The 20,346-nt window shown below is 36.3% G+C and overlaps 1 protein-coding gene across 2 annotated transcripts in view; it reads right to left on the reverse strand.

Annotated features, from left to right (window-relative positions):
* The window catches only part of INTS8 (integrator complex subunit 8), a 57,425-nt gene extending 37,296 nt beyond the window's left edge, over nt 1-20,129 (reverse strand). The window contains exons 1-10 of one of the 2 annotated variants that reach the window (XR_005022701.2): nt 19,838-20,129; nt 18,399-18,573; nt 15,467-15,607; nt 15,113-15,184; nt 14,330-14,381; nt 13,250-13,432; nt 10,332-10,439; nt 8,684-8,839; nt 3,727-3,827; nt 3,151-3,292 (exon numbers count right to left, since the gene is read on the reverse strand). Coding sequence is in view for 1 of the 2 variants with exons in the window: in XM_036875296.2 (XP_036731191.2) it covers nt 3,151-3,292; nt 3,727-3,827; nt 8,684-8,839; nt 10,332-10,439; nt 13,250-13,432; nt 14,330-14,381; nt 15,113-15,184; nt 15,467-15,607; nt 18,399-18,573; nt 19,838-19,967 (1,260 nt within the window). In the remaining variant the exon portion in view is untranslated. The remainder of the gene's footprint in view (nt 1-3,150; nt 3,293-3,726; nt 3,828-8,683; nt 8,840-10,331; nt 10,440-13,249; nt 13,433-14,329; nt 14,382-15,112; nt 15,185-15,466; nt 15,608-18,398; nt 18,574-19,837) is intronic. The other variant, XM_036875296.2, reaches the window with a different exon arrangement.
* Nucleotides 20,130-20,346: the final 217 nt, after the last annotated feature.

The raw sequence follows: 20,346 nt of genomic DNA on the forward strand, positions 1-20,346 counted from the left end.
CAGAGAGCCCAGAAACAATTATGGGCTACAAATTAATTTACTACAAAGGAGGCAAGAATACACAATGGGAAAAGGACCACTCTTCAGTAAGTGATGCTGGAAAAACTAGACAGCTACCTGAAAAAGAATGAAACTGAACCACTATTATAACCTTATACAAAAATTAACTCAAATGGATTAAAGATTTGAATGTAGACCTAAAACCACAAAACTTCTAGAAGAAAACATAAGTGGTAAGCTCCCTGACATCAGCCTTCACAACTTTTTTTTATGATTCCAAAGGCAAGGGCAACAAAAGCCAAAATAAGCAAATAGGACATCAAACTAAAAAGCTCTGCACCGTGAAGGAAACCATCAATAACTGAAATGTCAACCTACTGAATGGGAGAAGATATCTGCAAGTCATGTATCTGGTAAGTGGTTAATATCCAAAATACAAAAAACTCTTACAACCCAACAACAAATAATCCAAGTAAAATAAGGGCAGACGATTTGTATAGCCATTTTTCTAAAGTCATATAGATGGCACATGAAAAAATGCTCAACATCACCAATCATCAGGGAAATGCAAATCAAAACCACAATGAGTTATCACCTCACACCTAACAGTGGCTATTATCAAAAATACATGAAATAAATGTCAGTGAGGATGTGAAGAAAAGGGAACCCTGGTGCACTGTTGGTGAAAATGTAAACTGGTGCAATCATCATAGCAAACAGTATGGAGGTTTCTTGAAAAATTTAAAATGGAACTACCATATGATCCAGCAAACATTTCCACCTATTTATCCACAGGCAACAAAAACGTTAATTAAAAAGATATATTCATCCCCATGTACATGCAGCATTATTAAAAGACAAGATATGGAAACCTAATGTCCACTGATAGATGAATGGATAAAGAAGATGTGATACACATATACAATAGGAATACTACTCAGCCATAAAAAACAATGAAATCTTGCCATTTGCGACAACATAAATGGACATGGAGCATATTAAAAGTGAACTAAGTCAGAGAAAAAAAACAGTAAGTGGAATCGAAAAAAAAAAAAAAAAAACCCATACTCATACACACAGAGAACACAGTGGTGGTTGCACAGAGTAGAGAGGGTTTGGAGAGGTGCGGGTATAAAATAGGTGAAGGGGGTAAAGAGGTACAAGCTTCCAGTTATAAAATAAGTAAGTCACAGAGATGTAAAATAGTCAATATTGTAACAACCTTGTATGGTAACAGACAGCTTATTGTGATGATCAGTTCACAATTTACATAAATGTCAAATCATTATGTTGTACACATGAAATAAATACTGTATGCCAATTATACTTCAGTTTTTACAAAGTTTAGCCAAGTAGTTGGAAACAGAATCATTAAACAAAGTTCAAATGTACCTCTGTAACAATGCATAAACAATTTTCAAGTTAATATTAAAAAAACAAGACTTATGAAGCTCTGAAGGACATTAAAGAATGCTAAAATAAATCAAGAACCATAGCAGTTGATGGATTAGAATACTATTCCAAGATATTTATTCTCCAATTGGTTTTTAAATGTAATATAATTCCAAACAAAAATCCAACAGGCTTATTTCTGAAACTTGACAATATGATAGTCTACTGTTTATAAGAAAATGCAAAGAACAAGTATAACCAATACAACTAAGAATAACATAGAGTTTGTGCTTTAGATGTACTGACATTATGGATAGACAAATAGGGAAGTGTTATAGAACAGATCCAAGAAAAGGGCCCACACACATATGGACACTTGGCATTCAAGAGAGGTAGCAATGGATATTTGAATCAAGATGGGCCTTTCACCAAATGGTACTGGAACAAAGGAGAGTCACATAAGGAAAAATATGACATCAGATCCCCTACTTGTAACATAAAAGTTAAAAGCTTTTAAAACAATAAAAAGTTACTAGTTAAAAGGGAAGTCAAACTCAGAGAAGATACCTGCAAAATTTTAAACTGGTAAAGGACAGAATATATAAAACACTATAAAAAAACCTCCTACAAAAAAACTACAATCCAATAGAAAACTGAGGCATACCACTTGGAGTTGGTATCTCAAAAGACAAAATCTGTATGAGCAAAAAATAAATGAAAAGCAGATAAATTCCTTAACAATAAGGGAAATAGAAATTAAAAACTCAATGAGCTATCATTATACAATGACCTGACAGGCAAATTTGACAAAACAAAGTATTGACAAGGATGTTGACCAACAAGAATGCTCATGCATGCCGGTTGCAGACATACTTTGCTATTATAATATTGCAGATACAGTTTCCCTAGGGATATAACACAAATGGTACATGTGTGCACCAGTACATATGTACTAGCATGTTCCAAGTAACACAACAGCCACAATCTGCGAACAAAGCAAATGTCCATCACCCTAAGAATGAATAAATTGTGGCACTGTCATATGTTACAACACCTCATGGTAAAAAAAAAAAAAAGATAATTGGAATACAATAGAAAAAAAATCTCACAAGTATGCTTAGTGAAAGAAAATGAAAAATATATTTCTATGATTTCAGATATACATAAAAGTTCAAAATAGGCAAATTAAAGAATATTCTTTAAGCAAGGAAATGATTATCACAAAGGTGGGACAGTGGCTTCCTCAAGGCAGAGGCAAAACAGTCTGGTAAAGAGTATAAGGACTTTCAGAATGTTGGGAATGTTGTATTTTTGGAACTAAGTAATATCAATTTTGCTTCCCATACTTCTCCCCATGTCTATTACATTAAGACTGCTAAAGAAAGATTCAGTAGAAACACAGATTCCGGAGCTCACATGAGAAGCTAGAGGTGTAATGAGAGTTCTTTGTAAATGACTGAACAGGTGACTAAGCTTTGAATGAGAATATAAAATGAGGTGAGAAGATGGGTGAGCCAAGGACAAAACTTTTTAAACAAAAACACTGAAGGGAAAGCAAAAGAGAAGTCAATGAAGGACTAAGGAAAATATAATGGAGAACTAGAAAAGAGCTCTAGAAGACAAGGCAGAACAGTCTGTGAGCAGTGCCAACTATCAGCGAGAGATTAAGTCAGATGAAGACAGAAGAGGGTACTGGATTTGGTAGTCACTGGTAAGCTTAATGAAAAATTATAAACCAAAAGGGGGAAAATGTCTTACCTCAAGAAGAAAGTCTATTTTCTCTTTATTAGGTCTAAGAAATAGCTGGTTAAATTGAACACTAATTGTTCTACCTTCCAATATATCACGGACTGTATTACAGGCACAGACTTTAAAACAGATTTCATCTAGAGCTTCATTTCTGTAGAATACAAAAGTAGATCCACTAATATATTTTTTTAATAAAAGAAAGACATGTATTAATACTAAATTCACAGGAATAAGCCATTTATTCTTTAGAGGTAAAACTGTAGGATATTCAGGCATACTAGTAAATATCAATTCAGGGAGGGGAAAAGGCAGAATAGAAAGGTTTTGAATTTATCAAGGAATAATTTAGTTACAGACTAGGTAACTGAATTGAATTCTGCTATGTTTAATTTTTCCCCAAGCACTTTTAAAATAGATTTAAGATGAACATAAAATAGCCCCTGTTACGTTAATTTTCCACATACACAAGCAAAAGTATTGTCGCAGACTTAAATAGGTAATGTGGAAGTGTGTTGTTGATAAACCCATAAATGCACACGTGCCCTTTTATTTAAACATCAAAAAGTAATTCTTCTATTTACTTACTCTTGCTGAGCTTTCTGAAAGAGTTCTCTCAGTACTGACTGCCGGAACTGGACAGGCAAACTGAAGGTTAAGTTATCTTCAATGAAAATCTTTATTACCTCCTAGAACACAGATATAAAATGGCATCCAATTCAAAAATCATGGCAAAGTTTCTTTACTTTAAAAAAAAAAACTTTCCCCCCAAAAAGAAAAGCCTTTCTATAATGGACAATACACATTGAAGAAAATCATAAAAATATCTCACTAGGAAAATATTCTCTATCTAGACTTTTAAAATTACATTAAGGGTAAAAAAAAAGTACCCCCATCCCCTTTTTAAACTGAACATCATGGACCAAAAATGAGAGGTGAGGGAAGAATTAATCAGTAAGCAGCAATTCAACTACGTTTTTAGAGAAAAGTTTTAAATATTCTTTTCATCCACTTTAAACATACTACAGACTTTAAAAAATACTGAAGCATAGAGAAGGGGGCCAAAAAAAAAAGTCCTGAAGCAATTAATTTAAAATAATTCAGCTGGAAAAACCATATGCTAAGAAACTGTTCTAGCAAATTTATATGGCTTAAAATACACTATTTTAAGTGAGTTACAGAAAATACCCACATTGTAACATGCAGACTTTTTCTCAGCAATTTATCAAACAATGAAAGAGGAGAAAGAAGGGGTGTAAAGTATTAGAAGATGGGTAAGAGAATCTCTGGAAATAGCTAAAGCTAACCAGCTGCCACCTCAGAAGTGCTGTTCCAAAACTACAGAACGGCCATCGTTTCACTTCCACAGCAAAACACAAGCAGTGCAGGATACAGGGGGCAAGAGGGCCGCTTCCCAAATGTGAGAAGAGATGTCTGTTCCAGCTGTTCAAGGTGTGCTTGATCAGGACAAAACAAAACCTTTACACAGGCCTACCTCGTTTTATTGTGTTTCACTTTATTGCACTTTCAGATATATGGGTTTTTTTTTTGCAAGTTGAAGGTTTATGGCACCCCTGCATCAAGCAAGCCTATTGGTGTTGTTTTTCCAAAAGCATTTGCTCACTGCCTGTCTCTGTCACATTTTAGTAATTGTCAGAATATTTCAAACTTTTAAATTATTATACTTGTTATAGTGATCTGTGATCAGTGATCTCTGACATTACTACTGCTATTATTTTGGGGTACTATTAACTGCACCCACATAAGATAGCAAACTAAATATATGTGTGTGTTCTGACTGCTCCACTGACCAGCCATTCCCCATCTCTCCCCTCTCCTCAGGCCTCCCTAGTCCCTGAGACATAATACTGAAATTAGGCCAATTAATAACCCTGCAATGGTCTATAAGTGTTCAAGTGAAAGGAAGAGTCATGTCTCTGGTTTTAAATTAAAAGCTAGAAAGGATTAAGCTTAGTGAGGAAGACATGTCAAAAGCCTAGACAGGTCAAAAGCTAGACCTCTTGCGCCAACTAGCCAAGTTGTGACTGCAAAGGAAAGGTTCTTGAAGGAAATCAGAAGGGGTACTCCAGGGAACACACGAGCGATAAGAGAAACAGCCTTACTGCTGATATAAAGTTTTAGTGGTCTGGACAGACTAAACTTGCTACAACATTCCCTTAAGCCAAATCTAATCCAAAGCAAGGCCCTAACTCTCTTCAATTCTATGAAAGCTGTGAGAGGTGAGGGAGTTGCAGAAGAAAAGCTAGAAGCTGACAGACACTGGTTCAAGAAGTTTAAGGAAAGAAGCTGTCTCCATAACAGCAATGTGCAAAGCAACAAATGCTGATGCAGAGCTGCAGCTGGTGATCCAGAAGATCTAGCTGAGAGAACTCATGGTTCTTCTATACCACACAACAGATTTTTAACCTTCTATTGGAAGAAGATGCTATGCAGGATTTCCATGGCTGGAGAGAAGTCAATGCCTGGCTTCAAAGGACAGGCTACCTCTCTCGTTAGGGATTAATGTAGCTAGTACTTTAAGTTGAAGCCAATGTTCATAAGGCATTCCAAAAATCTTAGGGCCCTTAAGAAATATGCCCAATCTACTCTGCCTGTGCTCTATAAATGCAATGACAAAACCTGGATGACAGTACATCTGTTTACAACATGGCTTACTGAATATTTTAAGCCCACTGTTGAGACCAACTGCTCAGAAGAAGATTCCTTACAAATTACTGTTTGTTGACAATGCACCTAGTCACACAAGAGCTGTGATGGAGATGTTCAATGTTTCCATGCCGGCTAACACAACATCCATTCTGCAGCCCACACCTCAGGGAGTAATTTCAACTTTTGAGTATTACTATAAATACTTTCATAAGGCTACAGCGGCCAAAAATAGTGATTCCTCTGATGGATCTGGGCAAAGTAAATGGAAAGCCTTTTGGCAAAGATCTACTGTTCGAGAAGCCAATAAAAATATTGGTGATTAACAGGAAGAGGTCAAAATAATCAACACAAACAGGAGTTTGGAAGAAGTTGATTCTAGTCCTCATGGATGACTCTGAGGGGTTCAAAACCAGTGGAGGAAGTAACTACAGGTGTGGTGGAATGAGCAAGAGAACTAAAAGTGGAGCCTAAAGATGTGACTGAAATGCTACAATCTCATGATTAAACGTGAACAGATATGGAGTTGTTTTTCCTGGATGAGCAAAGAAGTTTCTTGAGATGGAATCTACTCCTGGTGAAGATGCCATGAATACTTTTTGAAACAACAACAAAGGATTTATAATATTACAAAAACTTGGTTGATAAAGCAGCAGCAGGCTTTGAGAAGACTAACTCCAATTCTGAAAGGAGTTCTACTGTAGGTAAGATGCTATCAAGCAGCATCTCATGCTACAGAGAAATCATTTATGAAAGCAAGAGTCAACTGATACAGCAAACATCACCACTGTCTCATTTTTAAGAAACTGCCAAAGCCTTCAGCAGCCACCACCCTGATCAGTCAGCTGCCATTAACATAGAGGCAAGACCCTCCACGAGCAAAAAGATGATGACCTACTGAAAGCTCAGGTGATAAGTGGCGTTATTTCAGCAACAAAGCATTTTTTAATTAAGATATGTACATTTGTTTAGACATAATGCTGTTGTACACTTGACTATAGTACAGTGTAAACATAACTTTTACATGCAATGGGAAACCAAAAAGTTCATTTGACCCGCTTTACTGCAACATTTGCCTTATTGAGGGAGTCTGAAACTGAATCAGCAATATCTCTGAAGTCGGCCTCTAGTTCATATAAAGAGAATCCTATTCCCAAAAAAAGGTTAAATATGACTTCTAAAATACTCCTGCAATATATAACTAAAGTAATAAATTTCAAAGTTGCAACAAAATTGCCATTTTCCCCTTTCTAGCTACCAACTACAGTACTTCCTGATTTACACATTTGGGCACTTTATTATATTGACAGTAAGTCTAAAGATACGTTAACTGGAAACAGCCAAGACATGGAAGCAACATAAATATCCATCAATAGGTGAATGGATAAAGAGATGTGGTACATGCACACGTTAGTGTATTATTCAGCCATAAAAAGAAAAGAAATCCTGCCATTTGCAACAACATGGATGGACACAGAAGATATTATGCTCAGTGAAATAAGCCAGGTGGAGAAAGACAAATGCCATATGATTTCACTTATTTGTGGGATATAAATACAAAGCAAAACAGAATGAACAAAACAACAGAAGACACAAGAAGGGACACAAGAAAGGACTGATAGTTACCATGCAGGAGGGATAGGGGTGGTGAGTGGGTAAGGAGGTTGATGGTGATAAAGGATCACAAAAATTCTCAATCATAGTGTAGGCTGGTCAAGGGATAGTAGTACAGCATGGAGAATACAGGCAATAGTTCTGTGAAATCTTTCTGTGTTGACAGATGATAGCTATACTGGTGGGAGTAAGGAATTAATAATATGGGTAACCATTGAACCACTGTGTTCTGCACTTGAAATTAATATGATTGTATATATTTTTTAAAAAAAGATATGTAACTGGAAGATCTCTAGCCCTTAATAAAATTCATCTCCATCTGTAATCCATTTCAAGAAAGTTTGGTTTTCTTCCCTAGGGCAAAGCACAATTTGAAAAAAGGGGCAGGGGGAGAGGATGGAAGTACTATCCCCTCTCTTCAATTTTCGGTGAAAAAAAAAAACAAACTCTAGTTGATGAGAGTGAACTAAAAAAAAAGCTGGGCTAAAAGCCCACTTGGAGACACAAAACTAAAGGTATTTATTCTATAAAGTAATTTCATTATTCCTATTCTGAAATAGTAACATGAAGACAAGTGTTCACTTTCTAGAACAAAGGCTTTCCAATAAAAGACTCTAAAAGTCCAAATTCTAATTCCCAGCGATAGTTATTAAAGATATATACATAGAGAGGGCAATAAAAATCTCAACAGATCAAGCCCTTTCATGAGTAAAATTGAGATGACCAGTCTCCTAGGCAGAGTTGGCTCTGTAAGAGGCCGTCCAAACCCACCAACACCGCTGTGCTCCCTTTTTCCTTCAGTCTTAGTATTTGCCACGGCTAGTAAGGCTGGGCTACAAGGTCGTACTTTCAAATCGGACACAAGGCTTTAGGCTCCAGGAAACTAAAAGTTCTCTACCTATAATTTTAAAAGTGGAAAGCTCCACTTACAGAGTTTCTTACATAATTTATTGAAAATGGGCAAACTATACCTTCAAGAAAGAATAATATCAACAATAAGGAGTAAACATCTACAGAGTGCTTTGGTTCAGTTTATAGATTAGAACGACTCCATGATTCTCATAAGATTCTCCATGATTCTAATCAGAAGCTTATGAAATGGCATTGACAGATAATCTTTTATATTACAGGCTAATGTTGCAGTATGACATGCCCCAAATCACACAACTAGTAATTGTGTGATTTGGTTGTGCCAGGATTTGAACTCAGTTCTGACCTCTAAAGCTTTACAACTACATTACTGCCTTGACATCATACATCTTACCTGATAGTTGCCAGATCTCAGACAAATATGGACTTGACTATATGGAGTCAATTGTTGAGCTGTACTGTCAGAAGACGGTACAAGAACATCACATGCTTGACAATAGCCAGCTAACCGCTTCTCATCTATGGTACAATGAAGAGATAATGAACCTATCTGAAAAGTAAGAGGTATATATCATTATCCATCAATGTAATAGAAAAAATAGTCTAGCAACCACTTAGTGCATTTTAACAGTACAAGAAAATGCTAATGGAAAATTCAGGATTGGAGGAATCATAAAAAAGGAAAAGGTTAAAGGTTTAGAGTGGGGATTAGCAAACTACTGCTCACAGGTCAAATCTTGCCCCTTAGCCTATTTTTGTACAGCCCCTGAGCTAGAATAATTTTTAGGGTTCTAAAGAGGAAAATGACAACAAATGAGCAAATATGCAACAGAAACTATATATGGCCTACAAAGCCTTAACTATCTACTATCTGGCCCACTACAAAAAAGTTTGCTGACTCCTGGTTAGCTTTCAGGTCAACATACCAAAGGTAGACATTATTATCACTCTAAGTAGAATGACTATTAAGACACTGATTAATAAAGAGTGAACACTGTTAAAAAAACAAGCTTAAAATATTCAAAAACAGATATACCTGGCAGAGATTTAAAGGGGGAGAACTAAGAAAACTCATAACCTTTAGTCAATGCAATGAATATAAATGCTTCTACAAAACACAAAGATTTTTAAAAAGAAGATACTAAAAAAAATTAAAGTTTTAAATTATTACACCTGACATGTCATAAAATTAGAAAATGAGTTCCCTGGGCAAAGTAAAATGGGAATTCCCAGTGGGTCTAGAACAGATTTAAAGTAAATCTCTAGCACACTTAATCAATTTCTCTAGTGAGGAAAGGAGGGAGAGAAGTGGAACTTTCTCAAGACACCAAGAATACAAAAATCTTGTTATACACTTTAAAGTTTATTTGTTTGAATCATAAAAAGAAAAATGCAAATGACAAACACATGAAAAAGTTTACCCTATGAATCAAAGAAATGCAAATTTTTAAAAGATACACTTCATCAAATTAGCAATTAAGAAAAAAAAACTTCACTGCTGAATGGTTTACCCTCAGAGAAACGTACCTGGAAAGCAATTTGCTTTTATATATACAACCTTCGAAAAATTAGTAACCACTGACATGGTAATTCTACTTGTAGGAATTTAACTCAAAAATATCTAAAATTCAAACAAAATTTATGCTTGGAGATACAAATACTATAGCTTTATAATAAATAAGAACAGTGAACAATCTAAATGCCCAAACATTAGGGAAATCAAGTAAATCACAGTACACCCTTGTAACAGAATATTTAAAATGTCTACTCAAAGATTTAAGCAAGATGGAAGACAATACATATAGTATGAGCTTAACTGTATAAAAACCAAGAAGAAAAACTGGAAGAAAATAAGCTCAAATGGCAAAAGGGGTTATTTCCAGGCAGTAGTATTACAGATTTTAAAAAATGTTTTCAGTGCTTTTTTTGAACTTACATTTACTACAAAGAACTCCTACAGGTTTTTTATCATCAGAAAAATTAAAGCCAAAAAAATATATGCAGGTTTTTTAAAGGACTGAATATTACATGCCTGTATTTACCTCTGCAATTAGTTCCTTAGTTCTAAAAAATTTTTCCCTTGCATTTTCATATACAGCTGAATCGGTAGAGCCTTGCTGGAAGTATGCTGCACCCAAATCATAACACACCTAAAATGGTAATGAAAACCAATTTGCTTAGTAATTTTTCAATAAATCAAAAGCTGACAGAACTCAAAATTGTATTTATATATCAGCAAAACTATTTTTATACTTACACAGGAAAAAACAGTGAAATATTATCAATGTTCTTAGTCATAATCAATAGAAGCCAACCCCGATTTAAGCAGAAAATAGATGTACTGGCAGATTTCAGGTGCCTTACAAAACTATTGGGAAGATGAAAAGAATCAGCCTTGGAAAACAGAATGGGGCAAGAGAGGCAAGCAGCAGGGATGAGAGCCCAATCTGGTCTAGTGAGATACCCCTGCAGCCTCAACACTAGATCCACAGCTCACCGGGCCTGCAGCCACCAGCACAAGCACGAGGCACTAAAAGCAGCAGCAACTCCTGCTAGGGCTGCTCCTGGGGACTAAATTTTACTCTCGTTGGTGCTGCTACTCACCACCACAGTGGACTCTCTATCATCCTCACTTCACTGACCTACCAGCTCCTCATTCAGTCTAAAGTAAATGGTACCTGTCTGTCATACCTGTGATATGCTTGTCCTCAGGCAGAATAAGGCTAGAGAAAGTTAGTATCTTGAGTTTTCAGTTCTATTACAGAAAGCAGGCTCTGCCTCCCACGAAATCTCAGGAGATAGGGAGTTCTTCTAACATGGGAGAGGGGGACACAGGAATCTTTCCAAAAGTGGGTGGGGGTGAGGTGGAACACGTGTCTGCTATGCCAGAAATGGCCAGAGTAAACTACTGAGAAATCTGAATAACTACAAAATTATAGTACATTTCCAGTTGTCTTTGTCTGATAGAATTTATGTACTTTTCCAGTAACTCTCTTAAATTAGTAACTACATTCACCAAATGAAGAACTCACAGATTCAGACTGTTTAGTACAACTCTGACATTTTATGGACAAGAATACTAAGGTCTGCTTAAAAGCACATTAACAATGTCCTGGCCAAGCCAAGACTTGAACCCAGGTCCCTAGGTTCGCAATATCCTTTCTCAAGCTTATTCTACACATGATTGGCAGGTCAATCTTCTTGATCTTTCTTAAAAAGTCTTCAAGTATTCCCCCAAGTAGGAGAGAGTTCAAACCCCCTGGCCTGACCTTCAAGAATCTTGGAATCTGTACTACCCTTTCTCTATTCCACTTCAGTCACAGACTTAATTCCCCACTCATAGCAGATTCTAGATATGAACTTCATTCCACACCCCTAGTTTCTATTTATACCGAACCTTAGCGCAGGGAAAGAGAGAGAGGGAAAGAAATGTACACATTTCCCTTTCCTGGCAAAGACAGAGTATGAGGAAGGTAATAAAAATATACTTTCAAGCATTACTATACTAACTGACTGGCCATTAACAGGAATTTAAATGTCCTAGTTAAGAGGAGGTCAAAAGATTATACAAAAAACAAAAACAAAAACCTGATAACGAAGTTGCCCTGAAAGGCAATAATACTTTTAGCTTTCTGGGGAAAAAAAGTTAAAGATTTTACTTTTTGGGTCAGTTTTAGTAATATAAAGAAACACTTCTAAGTATTAATATGTCAGGATATGAGTATTACCACTAATTTGCCATTCAAAAAACAGGAATTACGACATGGTTATGTAATTAATAGAGTAGTTCATAAAGTTTACTTAGCATATCTGGGTGTACCTAGCATATCTAGGTGTTATTTATATGAGTTTGTTTTTCAGGTTTTATCATCCACTATATTGCAGAAATCAGAAGTGTTACCAATAACTTTTTTTTTTTTTACCAGGAACTTTTGAACAGTGTCTCACCAATGATACAGTACTACAGCACCAGAAGACCTCATATATGCAAGTTTTATTAGCAACTTCAAGAGGTTACTGATTGTCAATGCCTCATTCTTCTACTCTTCTTCTACTAAAAAAGTATGACCTTCAACTCTGGAACGAGTTAATCTGTAAAGGCACCTCCCAACACTGTTATAGCTACTTCTGCCCCTTTCAGGAATGGAAAATAGCGATCAAAGAGGTCATACCAACTCATACAACAAATAAAATACAGACTACAAAAGGCACTTTATCCCTTTTCAGGCAATTATCAAATATTTATTAATTTCTATTATGCTCAAGGCTCTGTGCCAGAATGAGGAAGATGAAAAATATATTTTAAAGAAGAGGGGCTCTCTTGTCCCCTCCTGGTGTGAGCCGGGAGCTCATTCCTCTCACTTTATTTCTAAATAAAAGCCTGTACTTTGCTCTCCTAAAAAAAAAGAAATGCCTCAAAGAATTTACAATCCAACAGGGAAAAAGAAGACATGAATACATAAAATAATACCTAACAACAAACATCAACTGAAAGCTGTCAAAGGAACTAGGGTCAGAGTTACAGAAAATGGACAACTTCAAGGTACCTGAAAAACTAGATTTTATTTTCTGGGGAGCTATGTTTTTCAAAGTCTAGCACAATATTAGAGTGTGTGTTGGTCTGATTAGATTTCTAGTAATAAGAATGAGCTATAAATCAGTTACGTACTTACTGCTTCTTGCTATTTAAAGTCTTTCTCCTAAATATAACTGGGAAACTATTTCAGAGACAATAGATCAAATGAAATTTCCCTTCCATTTCTTCTAGAAAAATGTCAAATGAGGTCTTATGAAATCTATAAATATTAGGCAAAATCTTAATAGTATCTTAAGAAAAAATCAAAGAGACAAAGGCAGAAATAAATTCTAATTAGAAATGCTAGAAAACAAAATATAGGACAATCTCATATAAGAGTTTCCAAAAATTTGCCATGTATTAGTTAACTACTGAAATAAATACCTGGCACTGCATCTCCTCAGTTTTTATTTTCAATCCAGCAGTAGAACTCTCAGTTTCTCCATTTACCATGCCTGGCTCCATGGCCAATAAATCTAGCGTTCTCATTGTGTGGACATAAAGATCCTTGTTTAATTTAAGAGCTGCCTCCAGTACCAAAATAGAATCAGAAGCTTGTTCTTTTAGCTACAAAAATTCAATAAACAGATTATTAAAATACAAAATGGCAGGAATGGACTATATTAACCATTCCAATATATTAAAATATTTACACAATACTCAGTGATTTAGTATACTAAGCTATTGAAAAATGCTTAACACAGGAATGCAATTAAATTTGTGGAAAAAGTTATCTAAATTAAAAAGCTGAGTAATTAAAATAAAAAAGCAGTAATTTTCTATTGTGAAATTTAAAAATTGGTAATGATACCCTTTTTTCTACAGAAAAGCTAATGAAGAAAAATGCTTTAAAAATTTGCACTGTTCCACTGATTTATTCAATAAACACTTCAATATAACAGCCTCTGATGCAGGTTTTTTTGCTTCCACAAAGTACTATAGCATTTGTTTTATATAGACACAGATTGTTTTTTATCTTTCCTCTTCTTTCCCAGCCCCTGCACTTTCTATCTCTGGCATACTGTAGGTATTAGACATAGACTAGACAGAGAAAAATTTTTAATTATGTGAACTCTCACATTTGTACTTTTATATTAACTAGATCAAATAAAAAATAACTTATTCTGACTATAAAAGTAACTTTAAAATATAATACATGTATATTGTAAAATTTTGGGGAAATATGAAAGAATTTAACACCATCACCTCTAATAGTGATTTCTCTTACCTGCTAAAGTACCATGAAATATTCAACACATTTTCTCTTACCTGCTAAAGTACAGCACTCTATCAAAAAATCTGTACAATTTGGAATGTTACCAAACTATGTTCTAACAGTAAAAACATAAATGTTATTGCTTCTAGATCTTGCCAACTCTCATATACCTAAAATTAGAAAAAGCATCTAAACTTACCCTAAATGTGTCCCAGAAATGTTAATGTGTAACTGATGCCAATACTCACCAATTTCAATATATTTTCTGTTAGTTCTTTCTCCTGTTGCATCTGATTCATACTAAAAGAGAAATGATTAAAAACAATACAATGTTACTAAAAAGACTGAAAGATTCAAAATATAAGAGTATCATTCTTGAAAGTGAGGTTACATATAAATAAAAATGTTTTAATACTATTTCTTTTCATACTTAAAAAGAAACCCATTATGATAATGCTTATTTACCATTATTTTCTCATTTTCTTTGCCTAAAAAAAAACCCCTCGACTTAAAAGTCAACTTATTTTTATGTTTGAGCAAAAACTTACTTATATCAAGTTAGAAACTATGCTCTCTAGTCCCAAATTTGAGTAAGCTGCTACCTAGAATTTAAGAATTAGACTTAAAACTCCAGATACGATCAGACTTTTATAATTAACTTTTGTATTCTAATATGTACACAGATCAAAATAATTTCCCTACACATAGAATAAACTTATCTTCAAGTAAATTTAATTCAATGAAAAAAAAAATCTTCACTTAATACTCTGAAGGAAGTCAGCCACCACTTACTAAGTAAGATGAAAGGCACAATTCACAAAGCACTCCCCTTTCTCAGAGCACTCTGCTCCAGGTGTGCGGAGTACTGCTGTGTTCTCTCACTCTGCCATCTCCTCCAAACTCACCTTCACGAAGGCCTCCTCCCCTCCTATTTCTGCTCTACTCCTTCTGTATCAGGGATTATTAAAAACTTGCAATTTTTTAACTCTGATGAAAATGGTATTAAGAAAGGGTGGTATCTGCCAACTTACACACTTAACTGAGGAGGTCCAGGTTTTGCCTGTTTGATAGGAAAACTACTTTGAACAATTGTCCGAACTGCCCTGAAGAAAACGTAAGAAAAAGAAAATTAGTAAACTTTTCAAGTACTTCTTAGATGATTTATATTATACTAACTGAAGTTTTAATTGACATATAATAAAAACTTTAGAGATAATCCACATTTTTATCAGAATGTTTTTCATCTTTACCATCAACTCACAGTTCCCAAGATCCTCTGAGACATCTCTGGAGTATAACGGGCCTCTTAAAAGCATACCCCTAAAAGCCAGAGTACATTTAAAGAGAGACTGCCTAATAGATTTTATGTTTACCAAAAAATTTACCATCTATTGTAGAGAAGTATAGCCATGGCAGTGGTTGGAGGTAAAGTAGCCAGATCCATGTCCACATGCTTTGTCCCAGGAGGAACTTTACTGATGCACAGCAGTTCATTTAGTAGCATATTCAATACTGGAACGGACAAACTAAATAAAAAAAAGTAGCTGAAGGTACATGTCTGCATTTTAGCTATTTAAGAAGCACAATATACACAATTCAGTATCCTCACCAGAAATAATTACACTGTTTAAGAACTAAATCTATAGGACCATTTAATTAATCTGCCCCAACAACTTACATAAAAATAGCAAATTTTAAAAGATTTTTAAAACCTTATGAAAACAATTTAAACATATACAAAAGTAAACAGAATAATATAATAAACCCCCATATGACCATTATCCAGCTTTAACATATATCAAACTGACGGCAACTTTCATCTTTACTCTCATGTCCTTTCCTCCCTCCCAAGTATTGGGAAACAAATTTCCAGTGTTAAGTAATTTCGTCCGTAAGTTTTTCAGAATAGACTGCCAAAAAATTAAACTTATTCAAAGTACCAATTTCACATCTAAAAAGTTTTCAATTGATTACTATCAAATACCCAGTGTTCAATTTTCCAACTGTATCATAGACATTACACTTTTTTGTACACATTGCTATCTGTTGATATGCCTCTCTAGTCTACTAATGGATAGGTTCCCCCTCAAGAGTAAAGAAAAAAATTTTTAACTCTAATATTTAATGTGGGAGACTGGGTGGTGAAAAACAGTGTTTACTAGTGAGGGTATAAATTAGTATTACTTTCATGGGATGCAAACTGGCAGTATGCATTATGTGCCTTAAAATCCTCCTGAGCCAACAATTTAGTAAGTTGTACAAGGACACAACTAAAAACAAAATGGGGAACTATTCATGATATTGTTATAAGGGGGAAAAAATAAAAACAGTACATAGAGTACAATCACAACTTTAAAATATGGGGAGAAACAAAAATTACACACAAAAAGTGTTAAAATAAAAATACTTCCCTCCCCCAATAGCTGGTGTTGGCAAAACTGGAAAGCTACATGTAATATAATGAAACTGGATTATTGTCTAACCCCGTACACAAAAGTAAACTCAAAATGGATCAAAGACCTGAATGTAAGTCATGAAATCAGAAAACTCTTAGAAAAAAATATAGGCAAAAATCTCTTGGACATAAACATGAGCAACTGCTTCATGAACATATCTCCTCAGGCAAGGGAAACAAAAGCAAAAATGAACAAGTGGGACTACATCAAGCTGAAAAGCTTCTGTACAGCAAAGGATACTATCAGTAGAACAAAAAGACATCCTACCGTATGGGAGAATATATTCATAAATGACAGATCCGATAAAGGGTTGACATCCAAAATATATAAAGAGCTCATACACCTCAACAAACAAAAAGCAAATAATCCAATTAAAAAAATGGGCACAGGATCGAACAGACACTTCACCAAAGAAGAAATTCAGATGGCCAACAGACACATGAAAAGATGCTTCACATCACTAATCATCAGAGAAATGCAAATTAAAACCAAAATGAGGTATCACCTCACACCAGGTAGGAAGGCCAACATCCAAAACACAAACAACAACAGATGTTGGCGAGGATGTGGAGAAAGGGGAACCCTCCTACACTGCTGGTGGGAATGTAAACTAGTTGAACCATTGTGGAAAGCAGTATGGAGGTTCCTCAAAATAGAAATACCACTTGACCCAGGAATTCCACTTCTAGGAATTTACCCTAAGAATGCAGCAGCCCAGTTTCAAAAAGACAGATGCACCCCTATGTTTATCACAGCACTATTTACAATAGCCAAGAAATGGAAGCAACCTAAGGATCCATCAGTAGATGAATGGATAAAGATGTGGTACATATACACAATGGAATATTATTCAGCCATAAGAAGAAAACAAATCCTACCATTTGCAACAACATGGATGGAGCTAGAGGGTATTATGCTCAGTGAAATAAGCCAGTCAGAGAAAGACAAGTACCAAATGATTTCACTAATCTGTGGAGTATAACAACAAAGAAAAACAGCAGCAGACTCACAGAACCCAAGAATGGACTAACAGTTACCAAAGGGAAAGGGACTGGGTAGGATGGGTGGGGAGGGATAAGGGGGAAAATGGGGCATTACAATTAGCACACATAATGTAGGGGGGGTGGGGACATGGGGAAAGCAATATATACAGAGAAGACAAGTAATGATTGTATAGCATCTTACTATGCTGATGGACAGTGACTGTAATGGGGTATGTGGGGGGGACTTGATAACGGGGGAGTCTAGTAACCATTAATGTTCAAGTAATTGTACATTAACAATATCAAAAAAAAACAACTTCCCTCCCCTATTATTCCTACATTCTGAATTTTTCCATATTTTCCATAAGGTATTTGTTAAATTGTGAGGTGAAGGGGATGAAAACAAAACATTTTCTAAGTATAGCCTTGAAAATATTTATATGTAAACAAGTAAGTGCTGACTCTAATAAGATATTATCATAATTTGGGAGACAGTAACTGATTTATGACCAGAAAATTAATTATCCAACAGCAAATCATCCATTATGTAACATCCATCTCAATTTTTATTCATTTTCTTCAGATACGTAAAAGTAAACTAAACATTTAAAACCATTTGTGTTAATCTTCTAGTTACATCTAATCATCACCATCTTCAAATGCCTTATTGATAACATCAAATTTATAGTTTAAAAGACCATTTAAACCCATCTAACATTCAAATACTTTCATATACCTCCTGAAAAATATTTGCATATTTTACCACGAAAATACAGAAAAAAATTCATTTTAAGGGCTGGTATCGAAAAGCACATATAGAAATAAACTAAGATATTTAAATAGCACTTCAAAAAGAATTTCATTTAAATCTTGTATACCTTTTCTCTAATATGTCTAAGTCCCACTTCAGATGTGCAGCAACTTTAAGAGCAAGTAGTTTTAAAATACGATTTCTCTTGTTATCAGGTGGAGGCTGAACTTGGTTTTGTTCATTAACTGAAGGTTTGGAAGCTTGTTCCAAAAACTGAACAATAAGTTGAACTGGTGCAGGATCTAGGATTAAAAGAAAATAAAATTCTAAATTTTTTTTTATTTTATATTATTTATAAAGTTTTAATTATGAGGATGCAAAACGAGTCACTGTACTGGTTTTTGGCCACAAAAGGAATCCAAACAGCTGTGCAGTTATAATGAGTAAGGAATATGATTTATAAGTGTGCCTGAGAATTCAACGGGAAGATCAGGATCGGTGGTAAGGAGGAAGAGAGAATACATTAGTGAAGAAAACACTTTAAAGGGAGAACTATAATGATTATAGATTACCTGTTCAGCAAATAGCCAAAGTCAATTAGAGGAAAGAGATGACATCTTTAGGATTACCGCTTTAACACTTAATTAGAAGGACCTGCATCAAGTTACCTCTCTGCACTTGTGTGCATCAATAAAAATAGAGAATACCACCCACATCACGGATTACAAAGGCTGATTTAAACAAAATACCAGATGTGAAGCATTCAGCACAGAGCCTGGCACCCAGGAAGCACTCAACGAATGTTTGTCAAAAGCAAAGAGTTAAAAGAGCACAATATAATATAGCTGGAAAGTACACGAACTTCTCGCACAGTAGTCTCCATCATTTAAGGAACAAACCACATCTGGATTCGAACTTCATCGCCAAAATACTATTCAAGGAACTTGCTTTTCATACCAATACCTCTTTCCAGAAATGCCTGGGTTTTCCGCCTTCCTTAATAACAGTACTAACTGGGGTATTAATCATGATCATTCTACAATAACATACATGATACAATATACATCTTGCAAAGGTATAGCATTTCCTGCTTTCATTTTAATTTACAGCCCAACTTTGGAATATATAATTAAGAGTTAGTAAAATCCACTCGTTGAGGAACATAAACAGTTAACCCAAGCTATAAACAGCGCCACGTTCAGCACCAGAATACCTGATTTTTCCCCAACTCTCCCCGGGGTACTGTCAAGAGGATTCGAGCCAGCCTCTTCTACCCAATACATCTCCCAAGACCTTTAGCAGGTGCTGAAACCCCAACCAGCAATGAACCGCGGGGGGACGGGGGAGGTTTGAAGAACCTTTGTTTTGAGCGTTTCCCTGGCCCTCCCACGGCGGTGCCCGCGCACCGGGATGCGTAGTGCTCGGAGAAGGGGCCCGCCTGAGCTCGGCTGGGGTCCGCGCCGCACGGGCCGCAGGCTCGTGGCCGAGAAAGCGCGAGGTCTTGGAGCCTGGCGGGCCGCGCTCGTGGCCGGGTCCCGCTCCTCGGGCTGCGTGCGCCACGCTCACCCGGGCAGGGCTTGCGCAGATGTTTCTCCAACAGCGACTCCTCCAGCAGGAACTCGAACCAGCAGGTCTGCGGCGGGGTGCAGGGCCGGCTGGAGGTGGCCGCCTCCCGGTCCGCCGCCTCCGCGCTCATCCTGCCCCCGCCGCCGCTCCCTGCAGGGACGCTTCCCGGCTCCAACCTGACGCTCTGTCGCGGGCCCCGAGCCTGGTATCTGCAGAACCGCCAGGAGCGCGACCACACTCCAACGTCCCGGAAACCCACACAATCCAAAATGGCGGCGCGCCCGAGATCGAGCTGGGGCTCCTGGATCCGCCTCTCAGCGCCCCCGCCGCGCCCCCGGACCAATCGTTGTAAGAGTTGGAGGAAAGGGGCGGGGGGAAACACCAGACCACGCCTCCTCCCGGTTGCCTAGATAGAAGGTACTACTACCTGAGGCTGGGTCGCTGGTGGGCTTTCCCCCTTCCCTGGGAGATTCTCAGCAATAAAATGAAAAAGCCTCATTTGGGGTTAC

This window comes from Manis pentadactyla, chromosome 3 (assembly GCF_030020395.1).
Source record: "Manis pentadactyla isolate mManPen7 chromosome 3, mManPen7.hap1, whole genome shotgun sequence".
NCBI classification, from domain to species: domain Eukaryota; kingdom Metazoa; phylum Chordata; class Mammalia; order Pholidota; family Manidae; genus Manis; species Manis pentadactyla.